Here is a 27,001-nt window from a genome sequence, read left to right as displayed (position 1 = left end):
CACGCTAGAGAAAATGTTTATTGAAATTTTTAAAAGTAAAAAAAAAAGCCAAAGAAGAAAAGTTAACATAGCTTGTGACAGGTTCTTTTATATAAAATAAAACAAAGCATTCAGTTCCATGTTGCTAGCAGCTCACTTTGGCCTCCCACTGTATTGACCTTCCACAACGTGGTCCCCTCCAGAATACTGAATTTCAACTCTTAGAATTCCCCAAACACTACAGAAATGAAAGGACTGAGAAAGTCTGCCCTTCTTCTTAAATAAGCAGCTTTAAAAAGGAACATTGTCCTTACACCATCTTTTTTTAAGAGACTTCTCTATCCTAATTTCTCTCTCCCTCCCACCCTTCCCCAGGCATCTTAAAAAATTAAGACTGGGGCATATTCATATCTCAATTCTGCCAACCTTCATTGTCTTGGAACCATAACCAGTATAAATTTTCTTACATCTAACATAAATTCTTGTGAAGATAAAACTTCAGTTTGTTGAACATGGCTCCAGTTGGCATGAAGCCTTTATTCTGTCTGCCTTTCACCTCATTTTAGGAATGAGCTTTTTTTCATTCCTCTGCTTTCAAACATTAGAGCTGTACTGAATGATGATTTTTGTACTCCTTCAATCTCAGCAAAGGCACTTTTAAGGCTTGAATTTATGGCAGATGGTACCACACATGCAATACTTCATTAGCCAATTTATCAGCCAGTTTTTGAATCTGGAAGGCATCTGTGTCTCTTTTGCTAATCCCACAGCTCTTTGCAGACAGATTAAAGAAAGTGGAAACAGTTCCTGTTGTTACTGGTACAGAAAAAGGACTTAGGCACATTTACACAAACAGCAGCTCACACAATACGACTGATCAGAGACTGTATCACTTCAGATAGCATGCATGTGCATGCTCTGCTAGACAGAGATAAAAAAAATCTACGCACAGGGGGGAAAAAATCCAATATATCAAGATGCTCTCCCATCAGCTGGTTTTCAGTACATGAATTTCATTTCTGTTCATCATTTGTCAGCTGCAGCATGAAGTAATAGAGTGGGTAACTTGTTTTCCAATATGATCTTGGAATAATCAGACTTATGCCCTCCAGATGTTTTGAACCACAACTCCCATCAGCCCCAGCAGAAAAGCAAAGGATCTTTGCAGCAGAAATTCAAAACAGTTGGAAGATACTTGTTACCTGTCTTTGTTGTTGACTAAGCATTGCAATCTCCTTACTTGTTTTGGAAATGCTTTCAACTCTACCCTCACATTGCTAAAGATGCAATAATTTAATACTCTTGGCCTTAGGGCTCAATTGCTACTCAATTTTCTCTTTTTAGAATGGGAATTTGATTCTACAAATCAGACTTCAAACTTATCAAAACTTTTACTTGTCAAACTTTACTTCTTACTGCTAATCTTCCAGGAGCAAAAGCGACATACTTGCCAATGTTTTTTTTTTAATGAAAAGTATAAATTAAAAAATCCAGCAGGCTCCACATCACCTCATTTAGAGAGGAAGAGCTACTCAGAGTGCATATTCAATCTTTTCCTTTTGCTCAAAAAGTGTTTTGCTCCTCATAAAAACTTCTAGATGGGCAGATATCTTTTTAAGCACCCCTTCTCCATTTAAAACTATATCTGTTTTTCATTCATATAGGCAGGTTTTGCCCAAAACCTGGGAAAAAACTTCCTTAACTTCCTCTTGCCCTATTTAAAACTTATATTGAGCCAGGATATCCAATCATTATCTACACCAGTATTTCGCAACCTCAGCAACTTTAAGACATGTGGACTTCAAGTCCCAGAATTCCCTAGCCAGCATGGCTGGCTGGGGAATTCTGGGACTTGAAGTCCACATGTCTTAAAGTTGCTGAGGTTGGGACACACTGATCTTCAGAAGAGAACTCTGGCTGCTTACATGTCACCAACTGAACGCTGAACAATATTCATATACAATATAGGAAAAACAAGACAGAGACTATTTAGTGGTACATTTATACACATTTCTCAAGGACACTCAATAAAAGGCCTTGAGTTACACATATCCATTCTGTACTCTGGTAACCCCAATGCACATGCACACACACAATATATGTATGTAGATAAAATGTACATGCACAACTGATACCTAAGATTTGTATGTATACAGTAGTCTATTATACTGGACCATGTAACCCCAAAGCCTTTGAAAGGTGGGTAGACTGGCAGAATCACTTTTGTTTTTAGTGCATGCAAAACTTGACATTCAGGGCAGGGTTCCTTTAAGGCTATTTCTAAGGCTAAAAGATGTCTTCCTCATTTCCTTCCTTATATCAGCAAAACTCTTGAGACATAGTTCCCTAAGAATGCCAGAAACAAAACGTTTCTGATTTGGGACAGATATTTAAAGAACCCCTATGGAGGAGCTATGTCTGGTTGCTGCCTATTCCAGAAGTCAGAAGGAGAAGGGGCAGTGTGGAGAGAGAGAGAGAAAGGTCTAATCAACACTTTAGTTTTCTGATGTGTCTTGTGTACCCTGAGATTCTAGTTTACACAGATGGTTATATTTGCTTCACTTACCTGAAAGGAAAACTAGTTTTTACCCCAAATAATTTACCTTAAAAAGAGACAAGAATATGGTAAAGGAGGCAGTTGAGTTTTTCTCTCTGCTCTTTCAAGGGGAAGAGACTGGTATTTTTAACTTTAGGATTGTCTTCCTTTTGGGTAAATGTGGGTAGATCCAGTTCACATGCAGCTCATCTGTTCCAACTACTATTTTAAAGGACACTGAATCCACTGCAACTGATGTGACCACAGCAGAAGAAACCAAGATTAAAATGACTTCTGCAAGAACAACATGAGAACAGCACAGAAGCTACACTTGAGGAACTAAGAGGTGGTAACAGGATAGGATTATCTGTACCAATGAATTCTGTTATTTCAAAAATAAAATAAAACAAAACAAAACGCTATGCATATGGTACAATATGGCCATTCTATGGCATAGAGGACATAGCAATGTATATTCCCTGATTTGGGACCTTCCAGATGTATTGGACAACAATACCAATTGTCCCAGATGATGTTTGAAAACATCTGGAGGCTAACAGAAGATACAGTTAGCAGAACAGGGGTAAAGAGCAAGACAATTTTCAATTTTGCATTAAGGATGGATAAGTGGGGACGAATGGTCAGAAATCATAAGCCAACCACAGAGAAAATAATTTCTTGAGCTATCAGCTGGATGGATATGAAAGAGGTATCTGTCTGGAACTGTAATGGGTGAGTTAGGAGTTCTGGAAAATTGCTCAGCTTATAGTTCTCTTGCTCTATTTCTGGTGTGTGGAGATGAGAATACACAGGGATCTGCAGGGGTAGGGTCAAATGATGAAATTCATGTCATGATGCAAAAACCTTGTGATTTGGGTACTTGTGTCCAGTGCCAGAACACAAGTATGAAAGGCTGAGGTTTGCACTGTGACTATGCAATTAAAAAATCAATTCTTTGTCATCACGGTTTGTAAAGGATGCCTAGTGGAGAACAGGTTCAAAGTTTTATTTGTGGGTGTCATACCCCTATGTATCTTGAGGTATATTATCCAGCTTTATTAAAGGCTTTTCAATGACAAAGAATAGGTGCCTCCTTAAAAACCAACAAATTACATTTAATGAACAGGCTTCCAGAAATTATTTAACTGGTTTCCCCAAACAGTTACTTCTGGCATCCGAATACTACACATTTACCAAGCAAACAATGTTAGGCAATATATGCAGCAGAAGTAATAATCTAAGCAATGTGAGTGTTAAGATATTAAAAGAGTGTATATTCCATTATTGGATCTACATCTAAAAAAAGAGAGTTACATCAAAATTAAAAGACCAGGTTGGGGGCTAAATCTCCCTTTCTATAAATTAGTATCTTTTGAAGACTTGACTATGACATGTATCCATGCTTTGTCTCCGGGAAATATAATGGACATCAAAGTAATAGATTTATGCGAATTCATGAAGTAAGTCTTTTTAATGAAAGGGGTATTATTGTTATAAAAAATATTGACAGATGTGCAGGTTTAGTAAGAGAACAGCAAAACAGTTTAATTCTGCTCAGCGACTCTTGTACACTTATGCTCACACATTTAGTCCAAGAATCCAAGATTTATAAGAAATCAAGACAAAAAAATTGGAACAGGAAGATTTTACTTTATCTCCTCCAGAGGGGGAAAAAAATAACCACTTTTGGGGAGCAAAACACTTTCCATGTTCCTCATAAGGATAAACTCCTGAAGAAAAAACTCTTAAATTCCATCTTGGTAAAATGGGAACAATGGCTGAGAACAGGGAGAGAAAGGCTATCTTTGATAAAGGCCTGGAACCACTGGCATGATAGCATTTTTTACCCCATAAACTGATGTGTAACTAACTCTGCCACAAATATACAGAAAACTCCCCTTTCCCCCACCCCTTAAAACGAACAAGAAGACTTCCAAGTAAGAATGATACGCTCTGTATGATAATATCTGAAATATGTATATACATAATTTTCTTCATTTTGTTACAAGTGTCTTCTGATCAGGCAGTGGCACTTGGGGTTGCTTCGGCACCACTACTTGTCCCTGTTCTTCTGCTTCTCAATAGACAGAGCTATTCCTAATGCCACAGCACAGAACCATGCTCAGGATCATTTCAAAAATCTGCAGGCCAAGAAGACAGACAAGGACAATGAGAGTCCAGTCATGTTAACTGCAGGCAAACCCACCATTTATTCTTATTTTCAAGCAGCTACAGCTTAATGTATAAACAAGTTCTAGTTAGCAAGTCTGAAATGGGCTTTAATGCAAATGGAATTTACTTTGTCATTAATATAAATATTTAAAATCATATAGCAAAAATCTAATATGTATCTAACTGTTTTAAATGCTGAATGGTAAAGACCAAACATCAACTTTAGATGGGATTTTGTTATTGCTGAAAATTTTATTGGATTTCTAAATTTTCTTGCACTGCAAATACGTTTCAACCACAATATCAGCAAAATTAATAGTACTAAAAATTAAATGCTGCCAAGCCTAACTTTAGCTGGATAAAACCAAAACAGATTTACAGGTAGTCCTCGGCTGACATCCATTTGTTCAGTGACCATTCAAGTTACGGCAGCGCTGAAAAAATGGACATCCTCGAAGTTCCAGCCATCGTAACACCCCTGCGGTCACATGATCATAAGTGATTATAACATTGCAGGGAGCCACGGTCAAGTGATTGTCATTTGCAACTTTCCCTGCCAGCTTCCCACAAGCAAAGTCTAAGGGGAAACCGGCAGGGAAGGTTGCAAGTCGCTCTGGTAAGTCCCCATGGCCTCCCTGCGCAGCACCCCCTCCCCCAGTTTCCCCCAACTTGCACGTGGGCTGACCTGGGCCTCCCCACCCCCAGCACCCCTGCACTCCTTACCTTGGACTTCCGCTGCTTCCTGACCCATGCATCTTGGGTTTATGATAACAACTGGGACTGCTGGGATTGTCGTCGCTAAGCAATGCGGTCACATGACGTTGCGCTTTATGACCGCATTGTTACCAACAGCAATCCTGGTCCCAACTGCTATTGTAACCCCAAGACTACCTGTAAAAGAAGTCACTTCTAGAAGAAGACCAGAATGATAACATGATCCATCATCTTCAGTGAAAAGGCAGAAAGGAATATTTAATGACCCTAGATCCAAGGATGCTGAGTCCTTGGATCTAGGGTCATTGCTTGTGTGAGTTGCTTGCCTGGAACAGTCTTCCCTAACTTTTGTCCCTTCCAGATGCATTAATGCAGATTCCCAGAATCCTCAGCATTAGCTGTCCTGTTTGGGAAATTCTGGGAGTTGAGCTCCACACATGTGAAGGTCATCCAACATGGGGCAGGCTAAGCTAGAAGGTTCCCTTTTTCAGCCTTGCTGCCTGGAGGCCCAAGAAGAAGGCTTTTGCATGAAATAACCTGCAGCTTTCTCTCCTCAAGAAGGAGTAAATGAGGGAAAGTTGGAGGAAGTAGGAGGGGCTTCCTTTGTGTTTGAGATAATGCACATTAGCTTCCCCAGGGTCAAAAGATCTCTTGATAGGTGTGGGAAATTATCTGCCCAGCCATCACAACAGAAGAGAGGAGTGGCATGTCTGCTTTTCCTCCTTAGCAAGACTGAATATTATTCAATGAGATGGAAAGAAGATCTCTTTTGAGTGTCCTTGGTTTCCTATCCTTGGCAAAAAACTCATCAATTTCTCTTCCTTCTTTCATCTTGGTAATCTCCCTTCCCCCATCCAAGACCACAAATATAATGAACAGGACAATACATGCTTAGAAGGACAAGCTTTTCCATCTTTTAACTCCCAGTGTCCAGCTACACACAATTCCTGCATGGATGGCAATGCATTCTGCTCTTTGGGAACATTCCATCTTCCACTGTGCACAACCACATCCAGCACTTACCATGATTACAGCCACCACTATGGCAACAATGCCAATCACGTACAGCTTTCCAGAGAACAGCTCATCAATTTTATAGTGACAAGTGCCTTCCTGAGGTAAAAGAATACAGATTTATTTATTATATTAGATTCTAATATTACTCTGGGCGACTCACAATATAAAACATGCAACCGTAAGAAAATACGAAATACAATATAAGTAAACAAAATCAACATTTGCTGAAAAATACACCATATAGACAGAAACACATCTAGCAAGGGGACTATATCCATCCTACCCCAAGGTAGGACAGCAAGGTTTTCAAAGCCTTCTGGAACACTTTTAAGAGCTACGTGAATCTCTGGGGGGGATTTCTTTCCAGAGGGCAGGCCCTGCAACAGAAAAGGCACACAACCTGGTTTCTGATAGATGGCACTGTTTAGTCAAAGCGAACTGGAGTGTGCCAACTCTGCCAGCTTTTGCCAGATGGGCCGAAGCCATGGGAGATAAGCGGTCCCTCAGATAACCTTGCCTGGTATCATGGTAACCAGCACCTTGAATTGCACCTGGAAGCACCCCCAGTACAGCTCACAAAGCAGTGATATCACATGGGCACAATGAGGTATGACCGTCATTGCCTGTGCCACTGCATTTTGGATCAGTTGAAGCGTCCAGGTAGTCTTCAAGGGAAGCGACATGTAGTGCACACTGCAGTAATCAAGCTGCAAAGTGACTGGGGCATGAGTGATTGTCTAAAGGGCCTCTTGATTCAGGAAGGGACACAAGCAGTGCTCAAGCTGTGCAAAGGTCTTCCTGGCCACAGCTGCCACCTATTCTTCGAGCAGGAGATGTCAGGGAGCTATCCTGCTGACCGGCAACCAAACAGACAAGAGTCCTAAGCATCTTTACAAAACTTCTTTCCAGCATTCTGTTGAGTTGGAAAGAATAAAATGGTGTGCTGGAACACTTGCCCCAATCAACTTGCTGTGCTGAAGAAAATGGATATATCTTTAGATGATTTCCTTACGTTTGCCATTTCTATTGCACTGCAGCCAGAAGTGAGCCAATCTAAAGAATCTCTGCCACAGCAGTTTAGCTATGGGGGTGGGGGGAGAGAGAGAGAGAGAAAATTAATTATGGATATTTTCTACAAGTATTTTAAATTACATTTTTTTCAAAGATCCCAGTTTGTGTCTTGAGGTGTGCAGAGTCTGATGCCTGAACTGTCTTCCTATTACTCACCATCTACAGTGAATTTGTACAACATCATGCAGGGATAAAGGGGAAGTAGAGTATCAGAATCTTTATAAAAGAGAGCTTTCAACCAGGAAGGAAACACTGGACTGAAAGTTTCAAAAGGCTGGAATCTCAAAAGCAGGCAATCCTTTTTTGGAAAATGATTTTTAAGTGAAGTTCTGCAGAAGCTAAGATCTCAATGAAGAGTTATACTCCATAAAGAAAGAACAGCAGAATTATTTCCCTCTTCCTTTTTTAGAAACAGATCGCCATGCCATTAGAGGCAGTCTAATAAAAAAGCATGATTTGTGATTAACCCGATTCTGTATGGACCATGTAAAATAAGGCATGCACTAACTAAGAGCAACTGAACCTGCTTGAATATGGTCTGCTAGATATGGTTTATTCCTTACACTAAGTTCAGGACTGACTGACTTTTTATTAGTTCAAACCACCCACATTTTAAGCGAACTTTTTTTTAGTCAAAATCTACATTTTATATTTACCCCCAATCATTTATTTAATCCCTTTTAGTTTTATTCTTAGGTCTACTGTAACGTGAAAATTAGTTAAAATTACTGTTTTACACTCTGTCATTTTTGAAAATCTTTCTAGGCCCATCTTTAGGCCTTCTGTTATAACTGCTTTGTGCTGATTAATGATTGCAGTAAAGATTTGGGATTCATGATACAGATTTCATTTTAATCACTCTTGTTACATATGATCCATTTCTTCTTTGCAGAAGACTTCTGAAGGGAAGAAAAAGGGCTAGGGCCAAGTATGCAAAAGGAATCTGGCACTGAGTTCTTTTCCTTCGAAATACCGTGCTCCATGGAAGCACACCGGCGCAAGGAAGCAATGACCAAAGTCTGTTGCCATTCATTTTTCTCACCTGGAAAGGTTCATAACATGAGTATAAATACAGAAGGCTTGTGTAAACTTCGTTGCAGCTAGGAAATGTAATACTGTATATTTTGAAAATGCAGCTTGTTCTTAAATGAAACATGTAATAGGAAAATATGCGGTTAGCTATGCTGAGTTAATCATGCAAATTGTGTAGAATAATTTATATGTACAAAACCCAATAGTAACTAGACACATTCAGTTGTTTTAAAAATGAACTTTCCATGGCAATGACCTAGAAAAGATTCCCCCAGAGCCACACATCCCTACTGAGAATTGTTTTGATATTCTCTCCTTCGGATTCATTGTACCACTTACAAATTACACTTTGTAAGTGCAATAAGGAAGTGCAAGTCTTTCTTGCACTTTGGGTTCCTTCTGGACATGTGACTCCAAGCATTTTCCATGTAAGCTACAAATCCACTTAAATTACTTTTCCACCCTCTCATCAGTAAGGCACTTTCCATGTATGTGCCCTACTATGTTTTGATTGCAACTATTGGCATGAAACAGCAGTTGTGTGTGAGGCCATCTGAAGCTCAGCACACATTCACTGTAAATTATAGTAGCTGTAATTTAGCTTGTACTTCAGCTTGTAGCTGAATGTCATTGTGTGGCTCTATTTTTTTAAAAAAATAGATATTTTAATAAATGCTAAAGTATTTTTCTATTTTTTAAAGGCAGGAAAGTATATTGCATCACAGATGTGTGTCACTTGAGGTTCTGTAAAAAATGTGAGATATAAATTAATCAAATAAATACTACATTTAAATATAATTGTGTTACTTTAATGGCAGCCTGCCATTCTTAAATTAAATATTACTAAATCTTATATTCCCATAAAGTATACTGAATTGGCTTTGTGCATGGTAATAGCTATAAGAATTCTATATGCTTCTCACTGGAAATTATAAACAATTCCTTCTGTAGAAGAATGTCAAACTAAGTTACTGAAGCATGCTTCAAAGTCAGTTAAAATTTTTGTTTTTAACTTGAAAAACAAATCTGAAACAGAATTTAACACAATGTGAAAAGCATTTTTGGGTTATAATCTTACAAATAGGTTCATACCACACCCAGAGTTTAGTTTTTTTTTAAATTTAAGATTATGATTTGATACATTCGTTAAACTTTATAGATTAAGCAGTAATTATTGCATTTTTTAAATCTTCATTTATAATTTGTGTTATACTGGTTATAGTTGTTAATTACTGCATAATAGCCCAATTTAAATACTGACTTTCAGTACTGATCTACAATTTCAAATTGATGTGATATTGCAACATGCAGATTTATATTAATGTCTTCTTTTTTACTTTTTAAAGCTCATTTTATAATCTTTGTAAATTTTTTTTATTCTTTTCCTGTTTTTTTCTTTGATTGCACTTGCAAAATTAATGCATAAACTTGAAAAGGATGAAAGAATGAATTCCAGAGGGTTTTTTTTTTGCCTGCTATAGCTCTTCTCACACTTTAAGTTTAGACTTATCAAGCTACACATGCTAAGTCTTGTGACACAGTAGTCTTAAAATAATTTCTTGTGCATCAGTAGTGACTGCAAATTTTTGAGAATAAAATAATGATTTAGTTGAATAAAAAAGAATATGTGTTACAACCCTAATCTCCTACAATAGTAACATACTTCTCTGATCATTGCTGTTAATAGCAACTGGAGAGGCAAGGTTTTTTTTAAGAAAATGGAGAAACTGACTCATCAGCTTTGGTGAAGTTACAATGAATTCATGTTCAGCTGTGAGAAATTCACTCTTTGAGACGCTAATGTCAGTTTATAAGATATTTTTAAAAACTAGTAGCAATAAAAGCATATATTTCTGGAGACTGTACCACCATTTCATTCTTTTGAAAAAAGTTGGAGATTCTGCTTTTTTAAAAATTGAAAGGATCACAAATACAGAATGATAATGCTTAGATAAGGCAATCACGTGGATGCTGCTTCAAACTGAGTGAATGATCAATAACAATTCCATGTTAAATACGTTCTGTAGAAACTTCTCTACATATTGACCTCAACTTGACTTAGAGATTTCTCCTGGGAAAACTACAAATGCTTTAGCCATAAAGAACGGGGGATAGACCTTTTGTATCGCAAAAAAATTAGACCTTTTTTATAGAATATACACCTGGGCTTCAACAGGTAGTCCTCATTTAACAACTGCCTTGTTTAGTGACTGTTCGCAGTTATGACAGTGATGAAAAAGTAACTTTGTGACCAATCCTTGCATTTACAACCTTCGCAACAAAGAAAAACTGAAGTAAGATCATAAGCACAGCTGCGGTTTCACTTAGCGACCACTTCACTTAACGATCCAATTGATGGTCCCAATTGTGGTTGCTAAATAAGGACTATATGTAATCTGTAGTTACTTCAAGCAGATATTTAACCAACTAACTGAGCAAGCAAAAAATTGTGAAGGTTAAATTTGATTCCCCACAAAGTGTGCTGTACAACTTACTGTTTCATGGAAGGTTTTCACAACAGTTTGTGCCTTTTTTGCTTTGTTCTCATCCTTGTCTTTCGATTGAAGCAATGCCTGATCATAAAATTGTTTGACATCTTTGGCAATCTGCAAAAGAGGACAGGAAACAGTATTATACCCTTGATGCAACAGACACTGGCTTTTACAGGCACACTTCCCTCCACTAGTCTGTAAGTGACTCGATCTCATTAACTCCAATAATCTTAACAATTGGATAGCCAGGCAACAAGCTCAGGCGCCTGAACTGAATTTGCAGATCCATAATCCCCACTCAGTTGAGGCTAGTTTAGAACATGGAACTGTGTATCCAGGAAATAGTGCACTGGACTTACTGTGAAGGTCCTTTTTCTGTTCTGGCTTGTCATTCTAAAAGTGGGGGGTGGGGAACAGGCGAAGGGGATACATCTCCTGCCACTGGAGGCAATGTCAGAACTTTTTAGACTCTGCTTCCAGCAGGAGTGGGAAAGAAATACCCACTGTTGAACATCCTGGCTCTGGTGTAAAACAATCCTACTAAGCATTCAAGAACTGTGGATGCGCTAGCAGAAAGTGTTTCGTAGTGATCAGAATATTTCATGACATGAATCTTAGCATTCCTCCACAATTGTAGTGATGAACAGGGACTCCATGTCCAATTCTTAAATAAGTTAGGGCAAAGTTCAGTTGTACTGAAGAAGTAATCTATAAGCCTTAAAATAGGGAAGACCACACACTGCATGTCTCCTAAGCGCTACTTCCTGGGGCCTGGGAAATGCCACCAAGAGCTGTTTTTACCAATACCGTGTTCCTGGTCAAGTCATGCACCGCTGCTGCTTTGAAGCAGTGAGCAAGAGAAGTACTCACATGAAGCTCAGTTTGGACAAAAGTAAGATGCTAAGGAAGATGGCCTGTTGACTAGCATTGGCAGAGAGTGAATTGGGTTATATTTCCTTTAAAGGAAAGATGTAGCATTTTTGGAAGTATCTTGGATTCCAATGGCTGCTGTAGTTGTGTACACCGCCTTCTGCAAGCATTTAGGAAAGGGAAGAGCTTGTGAATGCTGAAGACACTTGCCCTGGCCATGAGAATGAGTCTGGGAGAGCCTCTGAAGAGTTTCAAACTGCTACTGTATTCCGCAGCAGAATTTGTATTAAAAAACAGCCATGTGGAACGCAACACGCTGGTACTTCTTTCTCTACCTATTACCAGATTCATTTCTAGACAAACTCTGGAGTGTCATTTTTCATCTTTAAACTTCGACAATGCTTTGACTAGAGAGCAGTATGGATCGACCCTCTGCATTTGCAAGGAGTGACCATTTCATAAGAAGAGAAGACTGGCCAGCACTAGCGGTAGGAACTTCTCAGAGATACCCCGCAACTGTGAAATATCTTTTCACCTCAAGCACAACATGTAGACTTTGTTGGTCCTTTTGGACACATCTTGAAAACTTTTCAGATACGACTATGGAATACAAATTCTTCTAGAGGAACTATTTGAAACATTTTCTCTTGTTTTCTCTTAATTCTGCTATGAATTTAGTTGTAACTAACTTTCAGAATTAAAAGCAAGCTATAAAGGCTATAAAAATGTGTTTCCCTTTGTTTTCTCTTTCTCCAGGGCATCTTCTTTTAAAGTGAACTTACTAAAGGACGCTCCCAGTCTTCCCCAACTTGGTACCTTCCATAATGTCTAGAAAGAATGGGACCTATAATCCAATACACCTAGAAGGCATTGCGCTAAGATGTATAAGACTGTTTAACACTAGATCAGTATTGTACAGGAAAACAGGAGAAATAAACAAAACATCAGAAAGGTACTATCTAGAAGAAGATACAAACAGAAAAAGCCTTCTCTCCCTTTGCATCTGTGAGACTGGTTTGATCTCCTTAATTTTATGTATCCAGACTCAAATATGTAAGCAAGAGATTGAATTCCAAAGCATTCATTTTATACAGTAGTCCGTGGTGCTGCAGTAGAGCAAATAAGACAATGGGCTGAAACTTTTTAAAGAAATTCATCCCATTCTCTTGCTTTTGCCAAAATGCCAACAATGAACAATTAAATTGGACCACCAAAAGTCTGAGCCAGCTGTCCACTAAAATGCTACGGTAAACTTGTTTTTCCTTTTCTAAATTCCCCCTTGAGACATGAGAAGCAGCATGTCTGATTTCATTTAAAAACAGAGAATGATGACTTTCTTTATTATGGAATAATCTGCCCTGGGGGAGGAGTTTTAAGTGCTACATAACGCCCATATGCCACTTCCCAAGTGCCATCTGGAACTGACTATTGGATAAAAGCACAATAGAATTTTCACCCATTTGTATACTGAAGGTCTCAGAAGACAGCAATACTAATTAAAGCAAAGTGGCTATTTGATACTGAAAAACGAGTGTGGGTCATTTAAATTATTCTTGTGCAGCAGAATTGTTTCATTCTTTTCTGCATAATCAAAACTGAAACTATACCTCTTGGCAGTAGGAATGGAAACTGGAGTAACATCAGGATCATTGTTATTGTCTATTCATTGGTGCAGTCAGTTTGGAGGAATGGGTGAGGTTGTGGAAAAAAGACAGACGAGGAGAGACTCAGCCAGAAGGCAACAAGGAGGACAAAAAAAGGGACAGTAGTACTATTGTTTCAGAAAAGGAAACAACAGTACTACTAAGCAGCTTAAGGTTTTACTGTAACCTCAAACACATACTCCAAAAAAGGATAAATTAATGATCCTGTGATTCACTGAATGAATACTATTGCTACCAATTTGTGCAAATAAGTAATAATATGGTTGTTAGGAGAATATGATGTTGTCAATCAGGTCAAGTTGTGGAATGTGCTTAGAAAAGTGGGAATCCCAGAACATCTCATGTGAAACTGATGTGCAGATGAGGAAGTCACAGTACATGGCAAAACAGACTGGCAAAGGGATGTGACAAGGCTGTATACTTTAACCTAATTTATTCAGTTTATACGCTGAATATAAGGGAAGCTGTATTGGAAAAAAAATGAGCATGGTTTTAAAACTGGAGGAAGAAGCATCAATAGCCTGCACTAAGCTGATGACATTACTCTGATAGCCAGAAATGCAAAAGATCTGCAAGATGTAGTAACAGAAGTCAAAGTGAAAAAATGGGATTCAGATTAAATATAAAGAAGCCCAAATTAATGACAGCAGGTACAACCACCAGCCTTAGAATTGACAATAAAGACATTAAAGCTGTAGACACCTCTTGTCTTTTAGAATCAACCATCAATAGCAACAAAACAAGCAGTCAAGAAGTACACTGCATGGTAGGGTAGCCATGAAGGGCTTGGAAAAGATATTCAGATACTATGATGTGTCTATGAGCCTCGTGTGGCGCAGAGCGGGAGGCGGCAGCACTGCAACCGAAACTCTCCCCACGACCCAAGTTCGATCCCAGCGGAAGCTGGATTCTTGGGTAGCCGGCTCAGGTCGACTCAGCCTTCCATCCTTCCGAGGTCGGTAAAACGAGCACCCAGCTTGCTGGGGAAGGTGACGACTGGGGAAGGCAATGGCAAACCACCCCGCTCTATAGTCTGCCAAGGAAATGTTGCGAAAGCGGTGTCCCCCCAAAGGGTCAGACATGACTCGGTGCTTGCACAGGGGACCTTTCACTTTCATGATGTGTCTACACCTACAAAGGTCAGAATACTACAGGCAATGGTATTCCCTGTGACACTTTATGGAAGTGAAAGTTGGACTCTGAAGAAGCTGGATAGAAAGAATATTGAAACTTTTGAACTTAGGTGTTGAAGAAGACTCCAGAGAATTCCATGGACAGGCAAGAAAACAAAGCAATGGATCATTGAACAAGTCAACCCAGAGTTCTCACTCAAGGCACAAATGACCAGGCTCAAATTATCCTACTTCAGACACATTATGCAAAAACCCAGCTCACTAGAGAAGGCTCTAATGCTGGAAAAGGTGGAAGGAAACAGAAGAGGATGATTAGCAGCAAGGTGGCTGGTCTCAGTTACAGTAGTGTTGGAAGTCTTGAAGCTACGGACATATTGGCCTGGAGAACATCTATCTATCTATGTGGCTGCTAAGAGTCAACACTGACTTGATGCCACATAATCAATCAATCAATCAATCAATCAATCAATCAATCGGTGAATTTATCCCGAGGCTATAACAACATAATCCACAATCTCAAATGAAAATAATTGGTATCAAATTAAAAGAAATCCATTATCTTTAATTTCTCACCCTTCACTGCTATATTTATCTTTGCTGGATTTAAAAACCCCTTTGTCTTGAAAGCCGGCTGGGGGACCTTGGGCCAGTCACTCTCTTCTCTCAGCCCAACTCACCTCAAAGGGTTGTTGTTGTGGGGAAAGTAAGAGGAGGAAGGAGTATTAGGTATGTTCCCCGCCTTGAGTTATTTATAAAAATAATAAAAGCGGGATAGAAAACAAACAAACAAACAAACAAACAAACAAACTGCCCAATCAGAATCTTATTTGGAAGATCTTTCTAACTCTTCCTCTCTCCAATCTCATCATTCTTTTGAAGACTATTCATAAGCATAACATACAGATGTTCATTTTTCCTTATCCCTGAACTCGGTGTAAATACTCTTGAGGAAATGCATTACTTCATTCAACACAGGAAGTAAAACAAATCCTTCCCCAAGATCTAGTCTTGTTATCTTGGCGTTCACTTTACATAGGTTTTGAGAGAGATAATAAAAGAAAATATGACCATGTTGTTGTTATTCAAAAAAAGTGCATGGGTTTTTTCCTATCTCACTAGTGCCTTGGTTCAAAGAGTTTTTGGTGAACTACAAAAGCATGAAAAACCTGGAAACTAGAATGGCGTAGAAAAACCAGCAAATTCAGTTCTCCAAAGACCAAATCTTATGTAGGAAAAATGGCATAATTTGCACTCAAGAGAGAGTGAATAGCAGACCTGAGGGATCCTAAGGTTTGCAGAAATGAAAACACATCCTTAGGAAGGTGGGAGGGACTGAGCACTAATTGTTATGTGACTGCTGAAGAAAGGTCAGGAAGGAAACCAGGAATAGTGGAATGACTGACAGGCTAATATAGGGAATAGCAGCCCTCTATACAGCAACTTTTCATGCTAAGACCCACCTCTTCAATGGCCCTTTTTCTCACCCTATCCTGAAATCAGGACGGTTAAACTCCTGGGGATGAAGACTTGTCTTTTGCCTATCATGAACTTCAGCTTCCAGAATCAGACCCTGCTTTCTACAGCAAGTGGAAAAGAAGGGAGGGCAGCAGGCCAATAGTTTGTTATGGCACCACCAGGATGGGGCATTGAGCTGCTGTCCAGGGACTGATCATCCTGCACAGGTTAACACTGACCCCATTTCATGGCTGCTGAAGTAACATGGCTACAGGATTGGTTTCAGAGGTAATAAACCCAGGACTCAATGTCCACTTAATCAGAAGGCTCACTGGAAAGCACTGGTATTACCACCAGCTTTCTGTGAGAAGTTTGGATTGAGTGCTCTTGCTTATCCCATCTTTCTCTCCTTTCCTTGTAATATATCAAATGTCATGTTTTCTTGTACTCCATTAAATGCAAACTGTGGCAATAATCTTCCTGCTGCACCAGGTTGGCTAGCCCAGAGCAGAGAGGTATTGAGAAGGATGATGTCTCATGAAGCTGTTTGTATTACCCATCCGAAGAAGAAAGTGAGTAAAGAAGCCGCACCACTACCTGATCTTCTATAAATGTTTAGTCTGGCACTCAGTCAAACCAATCTACTAGGAGACTGGGAAGAGGAGAATTAAGTCACTTTGAACACCTGAAGAACCTATGCCACAATAAACGTGCTAGCCCTCAAGATGTTGTAAGGCTCTCGGATGCACTGTAAACATAAAAGCTGTGCATAAATACATATAATAAGTCATCACAATCAAATGTTTACCTGATCCTTATTAACGAATCCCCAGATGCCAGCAGCCACTTCACAAGCAAACAAGATGACAAGGCATGTAAAAAACTGAAAAGAAAAGGTATACATCAGATTAAAGAAGTCTAGAGGCACTTCTGTAACAGAAAAGGTCTTTGGTGCAAGCATATGTGTTTAAGCCGTGATATAAAGAAGACTCAACTGGTGATTTCATAAATAGAGCCCCAAACAAAAATGTTTTTATTTGTGTTTTTAAATGTTATTGGTTTTAGCCCTCAGTAATAAGGGATAGATTCTACTTAGCCTTCCATTCAAGACTGCTACCAGTTTGTTTCTTATTCACACTGAATGTAGGAGGATTGGAATAAAAAGGAGCAGAGAACGTGTCTCCCAGTTGTATCCCAACATCAAAGACCAGTTATTCTACCTATCATGCTGATGATGCACATTTGCTGCGTGAGCTGCACTGGTTGCCAGTTTGCTTCTGGGTCCAAGTCAAAGTGTTGGTTATCACCTTTAAAGCCCTACATGGCATGGGTCCAGGTTACCTGAGGGACCGCCTTTTCCCCATTACATCGACCCATCCCACCTGGTCATGCAGAGAGGGCATGTTGCGGACCCTGTCTGCAAGGGAATTCCGTCTGGCGGGATCCAGGAAGTGGGCCTTCTCTGCAGTAGCTCCTGCCCTTTGGAACATCCTTCCCCCAGAAGTGAGGCAGGCCCCATCGCTCCTGACCTTTAGGAAGGCCCTGAAGACTTGGCTCTGCCGTCTCACTTGGGGTGGGAAGGTGGGTAGCCATTCTTGGGGGTGGCTTGCGCCTTACAGCCCCTCCCACTGTATTGGCATCTCAAAGCCACTTGGATTTTTTATCTATTTATATTGTATTTTATATTGGTAATTTGTTTATTTTTATCGGATTCTAATGTTTATTGTTGTGGTACGAAGTTTATTGTAAACCGCCCAGAGTCCTTCTTGGGGGAGATGGGCAGTAACAAAATTTGAATAATAAATAAATAATAATAAATGTGGCTGAAGGGGTTTAGTCAAAGGAAATATGTAGAGATGCATATCTCAGCTATTCATTCTCTTCCTTTGAAGATGCTAAAAGTAACCTAACAGGTGTTAGGTGTTCAAAACAGTGTTTTGAAAAATAAAACATTAATCTCCAAACATTTAAGGTGCAGTTATAACTGACTTTTACACATACTCATTTAAATGCCAATGGAAGAGTGGTACAGTTCCTCCCTGAGGACCTATAGTAGAAAAGCTTTCTCCAATGTAGTCTCCGTTTGTTTTTTTCTTTTTTTCAGAAATGTATACCCTGAACTGTCATCCCAGAAAGGATCTGTGGGCACTGTATGCAGAAAAAGGAATTAATCCAGTAAAACAGAGGTAAGCAGGCTGGTGCCTCCAGATGCTTTGGGTGGTAATTCCCATAGTGTTTTGTTACTGGCTGTGCTGGTTGGGACTAATGTTGAAGTCTAAAACATCTGGATCAACCAGCTTAGAAACACAGAGTTACATATATAAAAATAGTACATTTAACTGTATGTTCTCTTATATTTTTAACTTGGAGCTGAAAAGAATTCAATATTGGCCCTAGGTGGATGCTCCATGGGATGGCATCCCAAAGCCAGGGCACCACTTCAGGGAAGGCTGTTGGTGTTGGAGTTCAGAAAGGAACTTTTCTTATATGTGATTGGATGCTATGGAAATAACAAATAAATATCGAAGCAACCAAAAGAAGGCCATCTTCAGATAAGCTTATGCATGGAGAGGCTGACAAGGGAGGAGAAATTCTTCCAGCTCATTAAGTCTTTCAAGGGAAGAATTAACCTGGTGTTGAACTGTACTCAGCACCAGAAAGACAGCCAGAGTAACTCCTTCCGAACTGATATACTGTTTTATCATTTACTTTTTATTACAACCATCTGTATATCACCTAACCATGCAATGCATTCCATCATGGGCAAGCAGAAGTTTCCCTAGCCTTGAAAGAGTGAAATAAAGACAGAGGCTCCCCAAAAGCATAGCAGCAGTGTTACCACATTAAAAAACCAACAACACAAAAAGATGTGCCCTCCCAGAGTAAAACACAAGGACACAGAAGGACATTCAGTTTTTACTGCATTTTCAAAACTGAAAAATAACTAAATGGTCCAGAAGTGACATCTTGGTTTCTTTGTGGCCAAAAGGTTAAAACAAGAAAGGTGCTCCATACAGCAGTCACAACCTATAATGAATGGGCTAGCAGGAGGGAGAGTAAAAGGGTTTTCTCACATACAGAAAGCACTGGCTTAATTCCAGGCTTGTCTTATACAAGAAGCTTTTATGCCTTCTTCAAACAATGCTGTGTCCTCAACAGCTGCTGCTGCTGCTGCTTTTTGTATTTATTTTAGTAAATATTTAAAAACACAATCAGAAAAAAAGGCTGCAAAAAGAAAGTCGACAGCTGCTTCACAGAGTAGGTGCTCCCCACCCCAGAGCAATGTGGGACAGGATGGGCAATCTTAACCAAGAGTCATATTCTCTTGGGTGATCTACTGGATCTTGCACTGCATACCAATGATGGGCAGTGATAGAGCCAAAATTAGATGAGGCCAGATATTTTTCTGATGCTCCATTTTCCTTCTCCCTCTCTTTTTTTAACCAATAGATTTTTTTTTCTTTCCTGACACTCTCTATTCAGACCTTCCTAGCATATTGCTCTTGCCAGAAATTGGAATAGCCTACTTGCAAAGGACTTCTGAAATTAAGTCAAAGACCACTTGCTGCCCACTCTTGCTTATTGGATAAAGTTTATCTATCTATCTATCTATCTATCTATCTATCTATCTATCTATCTATCTATCTAATTTGATTTTAGACCACCCATTATCAAAGTCCCTAGGAGGTGTACAAGAATGTCAACATTTTAATTGTGTTAAATACAATCCAATTATTGTTTTGCTAATTATCGTTTTGATGAGAGGGTTAATTAAAAAAAAAAACCAATCTATTCAATATTGTAGGCCAATTAAAATAAGTTGCAAAGGGGGAAATGAAAGAAAATGGATTGAAGAAATGGCTTGTGGAAAGGAGAACAGGTAGAATGATGAAGGATGATGAAGAATGAAGATAGATATTAGGTGTGTTATAGATCTAAATATATGGGACGCGGTGGCGCTGCGGGTTAAACCGCTGAGCTGCTGAGCTTGCTGATCGGAAGGTCGGCGGTTCAAATCCACGTGACGGGGTGAGCTCCCGTTGCTAGTCCCAGCTCCTGTCAACCTAGCAGTTCGAAAACATGCAAATGTGAGTAGATTAATAGGTACCGCTTCGGCGGGCAGGTAACGGCGTTCCATGTAGTCATGCCAGCCACATGACCACGGAAGGGTCTACGGACAAATGCCGGCTCTTTGGCTTGAAACGGAGATGAGCACCGCCCCCTAGAGTCGGACACGACTGGACTTAATGTCAAGGGAAACCTTTACCTTTACTAGATCTAAATATAGATATTAGGTGTGTTATGATCTAAAAGCCCCTTTGCTGAAATATGTCATTCAGTATGAAGATAACTGTTTCCAGGTCCTGGAGCACAGTGACCAAATACACGGAGACACAATGGAAAGTGGAGACAGAGGAACCATTAACAGAAGAATATAAATGAAATGGAACAAGCTACTCTGTATGGGGAAGCAACTTTCACTTTGTCAGTGAGGAATATGTTCTGTGGACTGTATCCAATTTTAGACAGCTCTGTTTTAAATGATCAAAGGAGGAAAACTCTGTCACCAATTTTCCTGAAATCTGTTACTTGCTAATTCTCTGAATTACTTGCTAATTTTCCTGAAATCTGTTACTTGCTAATTCTCTGGAGCTCAGCCACGTTTGCTTTCCTTCTTCACATTGGTCCTTCCTTAGCAGATATTTACATTTATTTTCACACTGCACTGGCATAATTCAAAATAATCAGATAGGATATAGGCAAAGACCTTTTTCAATGCAAATCTCATCACACTTAATGAAAATAGCATGTAACCTACTCCAAATATCAGGATTATACTACCTCTTTTTTAAAACAGAGAAGGAAAGTCATAATTACTCCTTGTCAGTTCTGATCTTAGTCCTTCACTAAATTAGTATCTAACCATGCACTGCTCTGGGCATATACTATGATCCCTGAACTGGTTGGGCATTTTCCGTTAACTGCAATTTCTAGACAGTTTTCAAGAGCAGCTCCTCATAAAGCACATCACAATAGAATGTAATGTAAGAATGACAGAATGTAAGCAAGTTGTGGCTAGCAACTGCTGAATCTGACCAGCTGAGGAAGAGACAAAACTGGCACCCTGGATGTAATTGTGAGAAGGCACTCCTCACCACAACTGCCACAGTTGTGAATCGAGTCATAGCTAAGGATCAAGGAGCACTCCAAGAGTACAAACCTATTGTTTCAGGGGATGTATAACCTTTTTCAAAATAATCTGAACCTCAGTCCCCAAATTTGACCCCCTACTTACCAGAGCACCTCCATGTTGTCCGATTTAATATCAGCTTATTGGACGTAGGAAAATAATAAAATAAAATAAATCGTAATTACTGCTACACCATAGGAAATTCTGCTATGGAACAATGAGAGTGCCTCTGTGATCATCAACTCTTTCTACTGTTAGCTATCATAATAGTGATTATTAAAGTCATGAAAATCTTATGGGAAATGCTTGAAAATATTAACAAGAATACAAAAGGTCTCTTACTGTTCCAAGAAGGCACTGTGATTCCTGGATAGCTCCATAACATCCTAGGAAACCCACAAACATCATCACTGCTCCAACTGCAATCAGAATGTAGATTCCTGCAGGGGAAGATGAAAGGCAGGCATGTTCATTAACTTAGGACGAAAACATCTTGTTATGTGATTAACAGGCCTGGGTATTCTATGAAAGTTGGATTATAGAATTAGATAGTGCCAGGAAGACAACAATCCACCAACACATACGTAGATATGTTCAGAACATAAATATGAATCAAACTGGATCAAACAAAAGCTGTGCCTTGGATCACATTCTGTTTCTAAAAGTAGTGAGTGCTTCTGAATAGCTCACAAAGATGTGCATGAAGGGAGTTTCCCAGCATTTCATATTCAAATCAAGATAGCTTCTGCAGATGGAAGCCTTCTCAATTACCACTTCCAAAGCAGCAATTATCCACAACTTGGTCAAATCCCTTTTCGAAGGCATAGAAGCTAATAGCAATGAAAGCTGTATGTCAGTTAAGCATTCTGTTGGGAAGAAAGAACCCTACTGCCCAGGTCCCATATATATCAGCTCCATTCAGCATTGCCAAAGTTAAGGATAACTGAAATTTTTGATGAACAACTTTAGATAGTTAAACATCCCTCTTCTAAATTATATAATATTGAATTACTTTGAAAAAAATCAGTTAGAGACAATCCAGTCTGACAGTACTATGCTATTCATGGGTATTATTTCTAATAAAGTTGTAAAAGAATAGTTGATCAAATGCTATCATAGGGAAGTCAAATGCTTCTTATATGTGATTTCTTGCTTGCTTGCAGTTACCATCAGTTGAGGGAAGCATGTATTTTTCAGGACTGTAGCAAGCATGAAGGGGCACATTCTGGGCCTCATACAGTGGTCACACACCAACCACACAGACTTGGTTTTTGTTTTGGGAGAGTGGTGATGTGACTTAGACTTGGAAAATATCACCATCAGTCCCTGGCCATGGAGAAATCACTCTCCGTTTGCCCTGGAGGAGAAAGGACCTATCTGATTGGTCCACCCCAAGCAATCAATGGACTATGTTTGAGAAATTGCGGCTGTTCCTCAAACTCTGATGCATGGTTTGATGAAGGGCTTGGTCACCACCTGGAAGTATGGCCATGGCCTTGGATCACATCTGTGCACTCTCTATCCACAGACCCCAAAGAACTCCTTGGTTTTCTGAGGAACTCCAGGAGATGAAATGGCAGAAAAGTTGCCAAGAGCCAAGAGGAAGATGAAGAGTGAATCTGATCACTGAAAAGAGAAAATACTGTAACTGGATTTGTTTCTATCTGGAAGCCACTTTTGGACTATTTGCTTGTAACGTAAAAAAAATGAAGTTCTGATTTTGGGTTTTGATGATTGATTGATTGATTGATTGATTAAATAAATAAATAAATAAATAAATAAATAAATAAATAAATAAATAAATAAATAAATAAATAAATAAATAAATAAATAAATAGAATTCTATTTAAAAAAAAGAACAGGTAATTCTTTCTCAAGAATTACCAAAAAAAGCAGCAAACCATAGCCATGTTTTTGCTTTTACTGCATTCTCAGATGACCTTGTTAAGGATAGCCCAGTCTCTTCTGGGGAAGGAGGGATTGGAAAACATCTATAAGATTACTCTAGGATCTGTTGGATAAAATTGCTCAGATTCACTCTGAATTAGATTCTGGCTGTGCAGGTCCCTTGGAATTGACTAAAGCATGATTTGGAATGGTTACCTAAGAAGAGTTTGAACCTGTTGGTCCTGAAGAAGTGGACTGGGTCTTCAGATCTGTGACTGCAGCCACCTGTGTATTAGATCCTTATCCCTCAAAGTTGGTTAAGGCCTCCTGGGAGACAATGATAAATCCATTCTTGAGGGAGGGGGTGATTTTTATGGCTCTTAAAGGAGCAATCTGCCTCTACCTCATGAAGCCATTCCCGGATCCAGTACTCCTGGAGAATTTTCATCCTGTTTCCAACCTCCCCTTCCTAGGAAAGTTGTTGAGAGAAGGTTTGCAGCTCTAGAAGGCCCTGGAAAACATGGATTATCTGATCCCTTTCAGTCAGGTTTCAGTCAGATGAGAATTGAGTACTGAGACAGCACTGATCATACTTGTAGATGACCTTTGGGGGGCACAAGGATGAGGGTAATGCATCTATCCTAGCCCTCCTTTATCTCTAAATGGCTTCCAATAGCATCGATCATGGTATTCAACTGGAATGTTTTTCAGGTTTGGGGGTGGAAGACACAGTATTGTAATGGTTCTCCTTCTTCCTCCAGGGATGGTTCCAATTGGTGTTGGTAGCAGAGGGGGAGATCTAGCCTGAGATCCCCTGCTTTGCACCACATTCTCCCCACTCCTATTTGACATCTACATAAAACTGCTGGATGAGGACATTTGTGCTGTAATGGGGCTGCCCTTGAAGACCATCCAAAAGCCACAATTGATCCAGAATACAGTAGTGCAAGTACTGTAGTTATGGGCATATCAAGGTGCCCCCTTGTAACACTACTACTACTTCATGAAGTCCTTACAGACTTCTGGGTGCAATTTAAGATGCTGGTTATCACCTATAAAGCTCTTCTTGTCACAGGGCTGGGTTATTTATGGAACTGCAGTACTCCAATGAGCTTTGCTCATCCCATGAGATTCAGCACAGTGGGAAAGCTTGAGGTCCTTTCTCAAAAACAATGTCACCTGGTGGGACCTAGGAGGCACACTTTCTCTGTCACACCCCAACCTTGCTGGCATTCCATATGGCCTGAGTCTTCCCCAGGCACTGGGCCAGTGCATGGGATGAGCCTGTTCAAAATTGAAAGGACATGAACTGAATAAGCTGTGGTTGGCTTCATTCATTCTGTTTTGGATCTCTGTTATGTTTTCTTTTTCATTCCTTTGTTTTTTTATGCTTTTAACTCTTTGTAAGTTGCCCAGAGATACTTTTGTGAGTTGAGCAGCCACATAAATCAATCAATACAAAAAAAAACAAAAAACAAATAAATAATCCTTTCCTTCTAGAAGCAATCCTGATGATGGTGATGATGATGATAATGTTGATGATGATGATATCTAAACCTCTATGCAGCCCAACCCTCAATGATTCTGGGCGGCTCAAAATCCTTCCTCTAGAAGTGTAATGGCATGTGGGAATGATCTTGGGAGACAGGAGGAAGAGCCGCAGATTAGGCAATGGTTAGATAAGAGGCAGCTGAGTCTGCAGAAGGAATGGGGAAGTGGCAAACATCTCAGAAGAGACCCTTCCTAGTTTCTTGGACTGTAGAGGTGAGAGGGGAGAGATGTACTTTCAGATTTGCAGGATTCTGTTAATGTATCCTTACAATAAAGTAAGAGTTAGTACTTCTGGGTGTGTTTCTTGTCTGGACTACCTCACAAGGCTGACAAGAAGGGTACCTGCTCTATGCTGGAACTGGGCAACCTTCATGGCAGCAAGAAAGTCAGTTTCTGAAATAACGTAATTTATGACAAAGTTTCTTTTTGGGCTGTGACAAAAGGCTACCAACCAATAATTAAATAAAAAAGCATGGATGTTGTGGAAGGTACTGTAGTGGTGGGGGTTATATTTTGAAAGTATTGAACATACTGTTGGAATATAAAGGAAAAAGTTTAATTTGAAAAATCCTGACTGCTGATAGCACTATAGTCAGATTTATCTTGTTCCAACAAAACATCAACCAAGAAGAAATCTAGATTGTTACAGAAAAGGCTTTTTAAAATAGAAACACTACAAAGTAATTCTCACAACTGGTGAAAATGTGCAAGAAGAATTGATATTCAGGGATGCAATACAGCTTTGTAGCAAAATACAGTCTAAATCTTATAGCTTGTTACAGAATGCAGATGTCCTTCCATTGGAAAGTTATTGAAATAACATTATTCAGCCAGATAATTACTGCAGAAGAGAACTGAATGCTTGATATGGACCAAGGAATAGAGATACTGAGATATTGGCATTCTTGCTCAAAATCTAATGACATCTTTAGCCATTAAAAACAACAACAACAACAACAACAGTATTTTAAATTTAAGCTCGGAGTCCCACAGACACGAAGTGGAGAGTTAGGTTGACCATGGCGCCTAGTGGCCCACAAAGGCTTTTGTTGACTACACAGTGATGCACATAAAGTAAAAAGACTGGGAGTTGCTGCCATGAATACGATGTGTTAAGTAGACTGGCTGGAGGCCAGAAAAGCAAAAGAAACCCATTGCAAAGACTTCATTTGAAACCTTCCAGTATTTTAGAGCACTGGGCTGGGAGGGATGGGATGATTCAAAATAAGAGGGGCACAAATTCTTTAAACTGAAGGAACAGACTCATCTTTCAGCTGTCCTTTGATAACAGACAGATCCTCTCCTGCATCAAGCTATGGCGAAACCAAGAAGGACACTGACTACTGTATTTTACGTTTGAGGCTAATATAGATCCACTTGTTTGAAAGCTAACAATACTTTCAAGGAACAGAACTGGATAAAGAAACAAGTTGATGTAGCCCCTTCTCTTTGCTTTTCGACATATTACTTGCCTGTTCATTTATTTGATTCTATTAGTAGCCTTTAAAAGAGAGTCAATTTGGTGTAGTGGTGAAGGCACCAGGCTAGAAACCAGGAGATGGTGAGTTCCAGTCCTGCCTTAGGCACAAAGCCAGCTGGGTGACCCTGGGCCAGTCACTCCCGCTCAGCCCTAGGAAGCAGGCAAGGGCAAACCACTTCTGAAATCTTGCCAAGAAAACTGCAGGGATTTGTCCAGGCAGTCGCCAAGAGTCAACACTTACTTGAAGGCACGCACAGAAACACACAAAAGTATTCTTTACTTCCTCTAAGCAAATCTCTAAAATTTATTTATTTATTTATATTTCAAATTTCCATCACCGCCCATCTTGCCCAAAAAGGGGACTCTGGGCGGTTTACAATCAAAATTAAAACACATAAATTACAATATAAATAACTCTATAAAAATAAAATAAATATAGAATATAAAATATAAAATATAAAATCCAGCAGCGCGGATCTTGTTTGTTGGGGAGAGATCTATAATAGCCGCTCCCAAGATGAACTGGTGCCCCTCCCACCCCAAGCGAGGCAGCAGAACCAGGTTTTTAGGTTCTTCCGGAAGTCCAGGAGCGAATGGGCCTGTCTCACCTCCGGGGGCAGAATATTCCAGAGGGCGAGTGCCACTGCTGAGAAGGCCCGCCTCCTGGACCCTGCCAGGTGGAATTCCTTTACCGGTGGGGTTTGTAGCATGCCCTCTCTGCATGACCGGGTGGGGCGGGTCGATATCATAGGGATGA

General features: G+C 39.6%; 1 protein-coding gene across 1 annotated transcript in view; it reads right to left on the bottom strand.

Moving 5' to 3' along the window:
• CD81 (CD81 molecule) overlaps window positions 1–27,001 on the bottom strand; it is a 66,974-nt gene continuing 39,973 nt past the window's right edge. Inside the window, exons 3-8 of the mRNA XM_063289345.1 lie at window positions 21,669–21,766; window positions 16,944–17,018; window positions 11,017–11,127; window positions 7,431–7,499; window positions 6,425–6,514; window positions 1–4,656 (exon numbers count right to left, since the gene is read on the bottom strand). Of these exons, the coding sequence (XP_063145415.1) occupies window positions 4,594–4,656; window positions 6,425–6,514; window positions 7,431–7,499; window positions 11,017–11,127; window positions 16,944–17,018; window positions 21,669–21,766 (506 nt within the window). The 3' untranslated portion in view covers window positions 1–4,593. The remainder of the gene's footprint in view (window positions 4,657–6,424; window positions 6,515–7,430; window positions 7,500–11,016; window positions 11,128–16,943; window positions 17,019–21,668; window positions 21,767–27,001) is intronic.

This window comes from Candoia aspera, chromosome 1 (genome assembly GCF_035149785.1).
Source record: "Candoia aspera isolate rCanAsp1 chromosome 1, rCanAsp1.hap2, whole genome shotgun sequence".
Lineage (NCBI taxonomy): Eukaryota > Metazoa > Chordata > Lepidosauria > Squamata > Boidae > Candoia > Candoia aspera.
The sequence above is the reverse complement of the archived record's forward strand: the minus strand, read 5'-3'. Positions and strand labels throughout refer to the sequence as shown.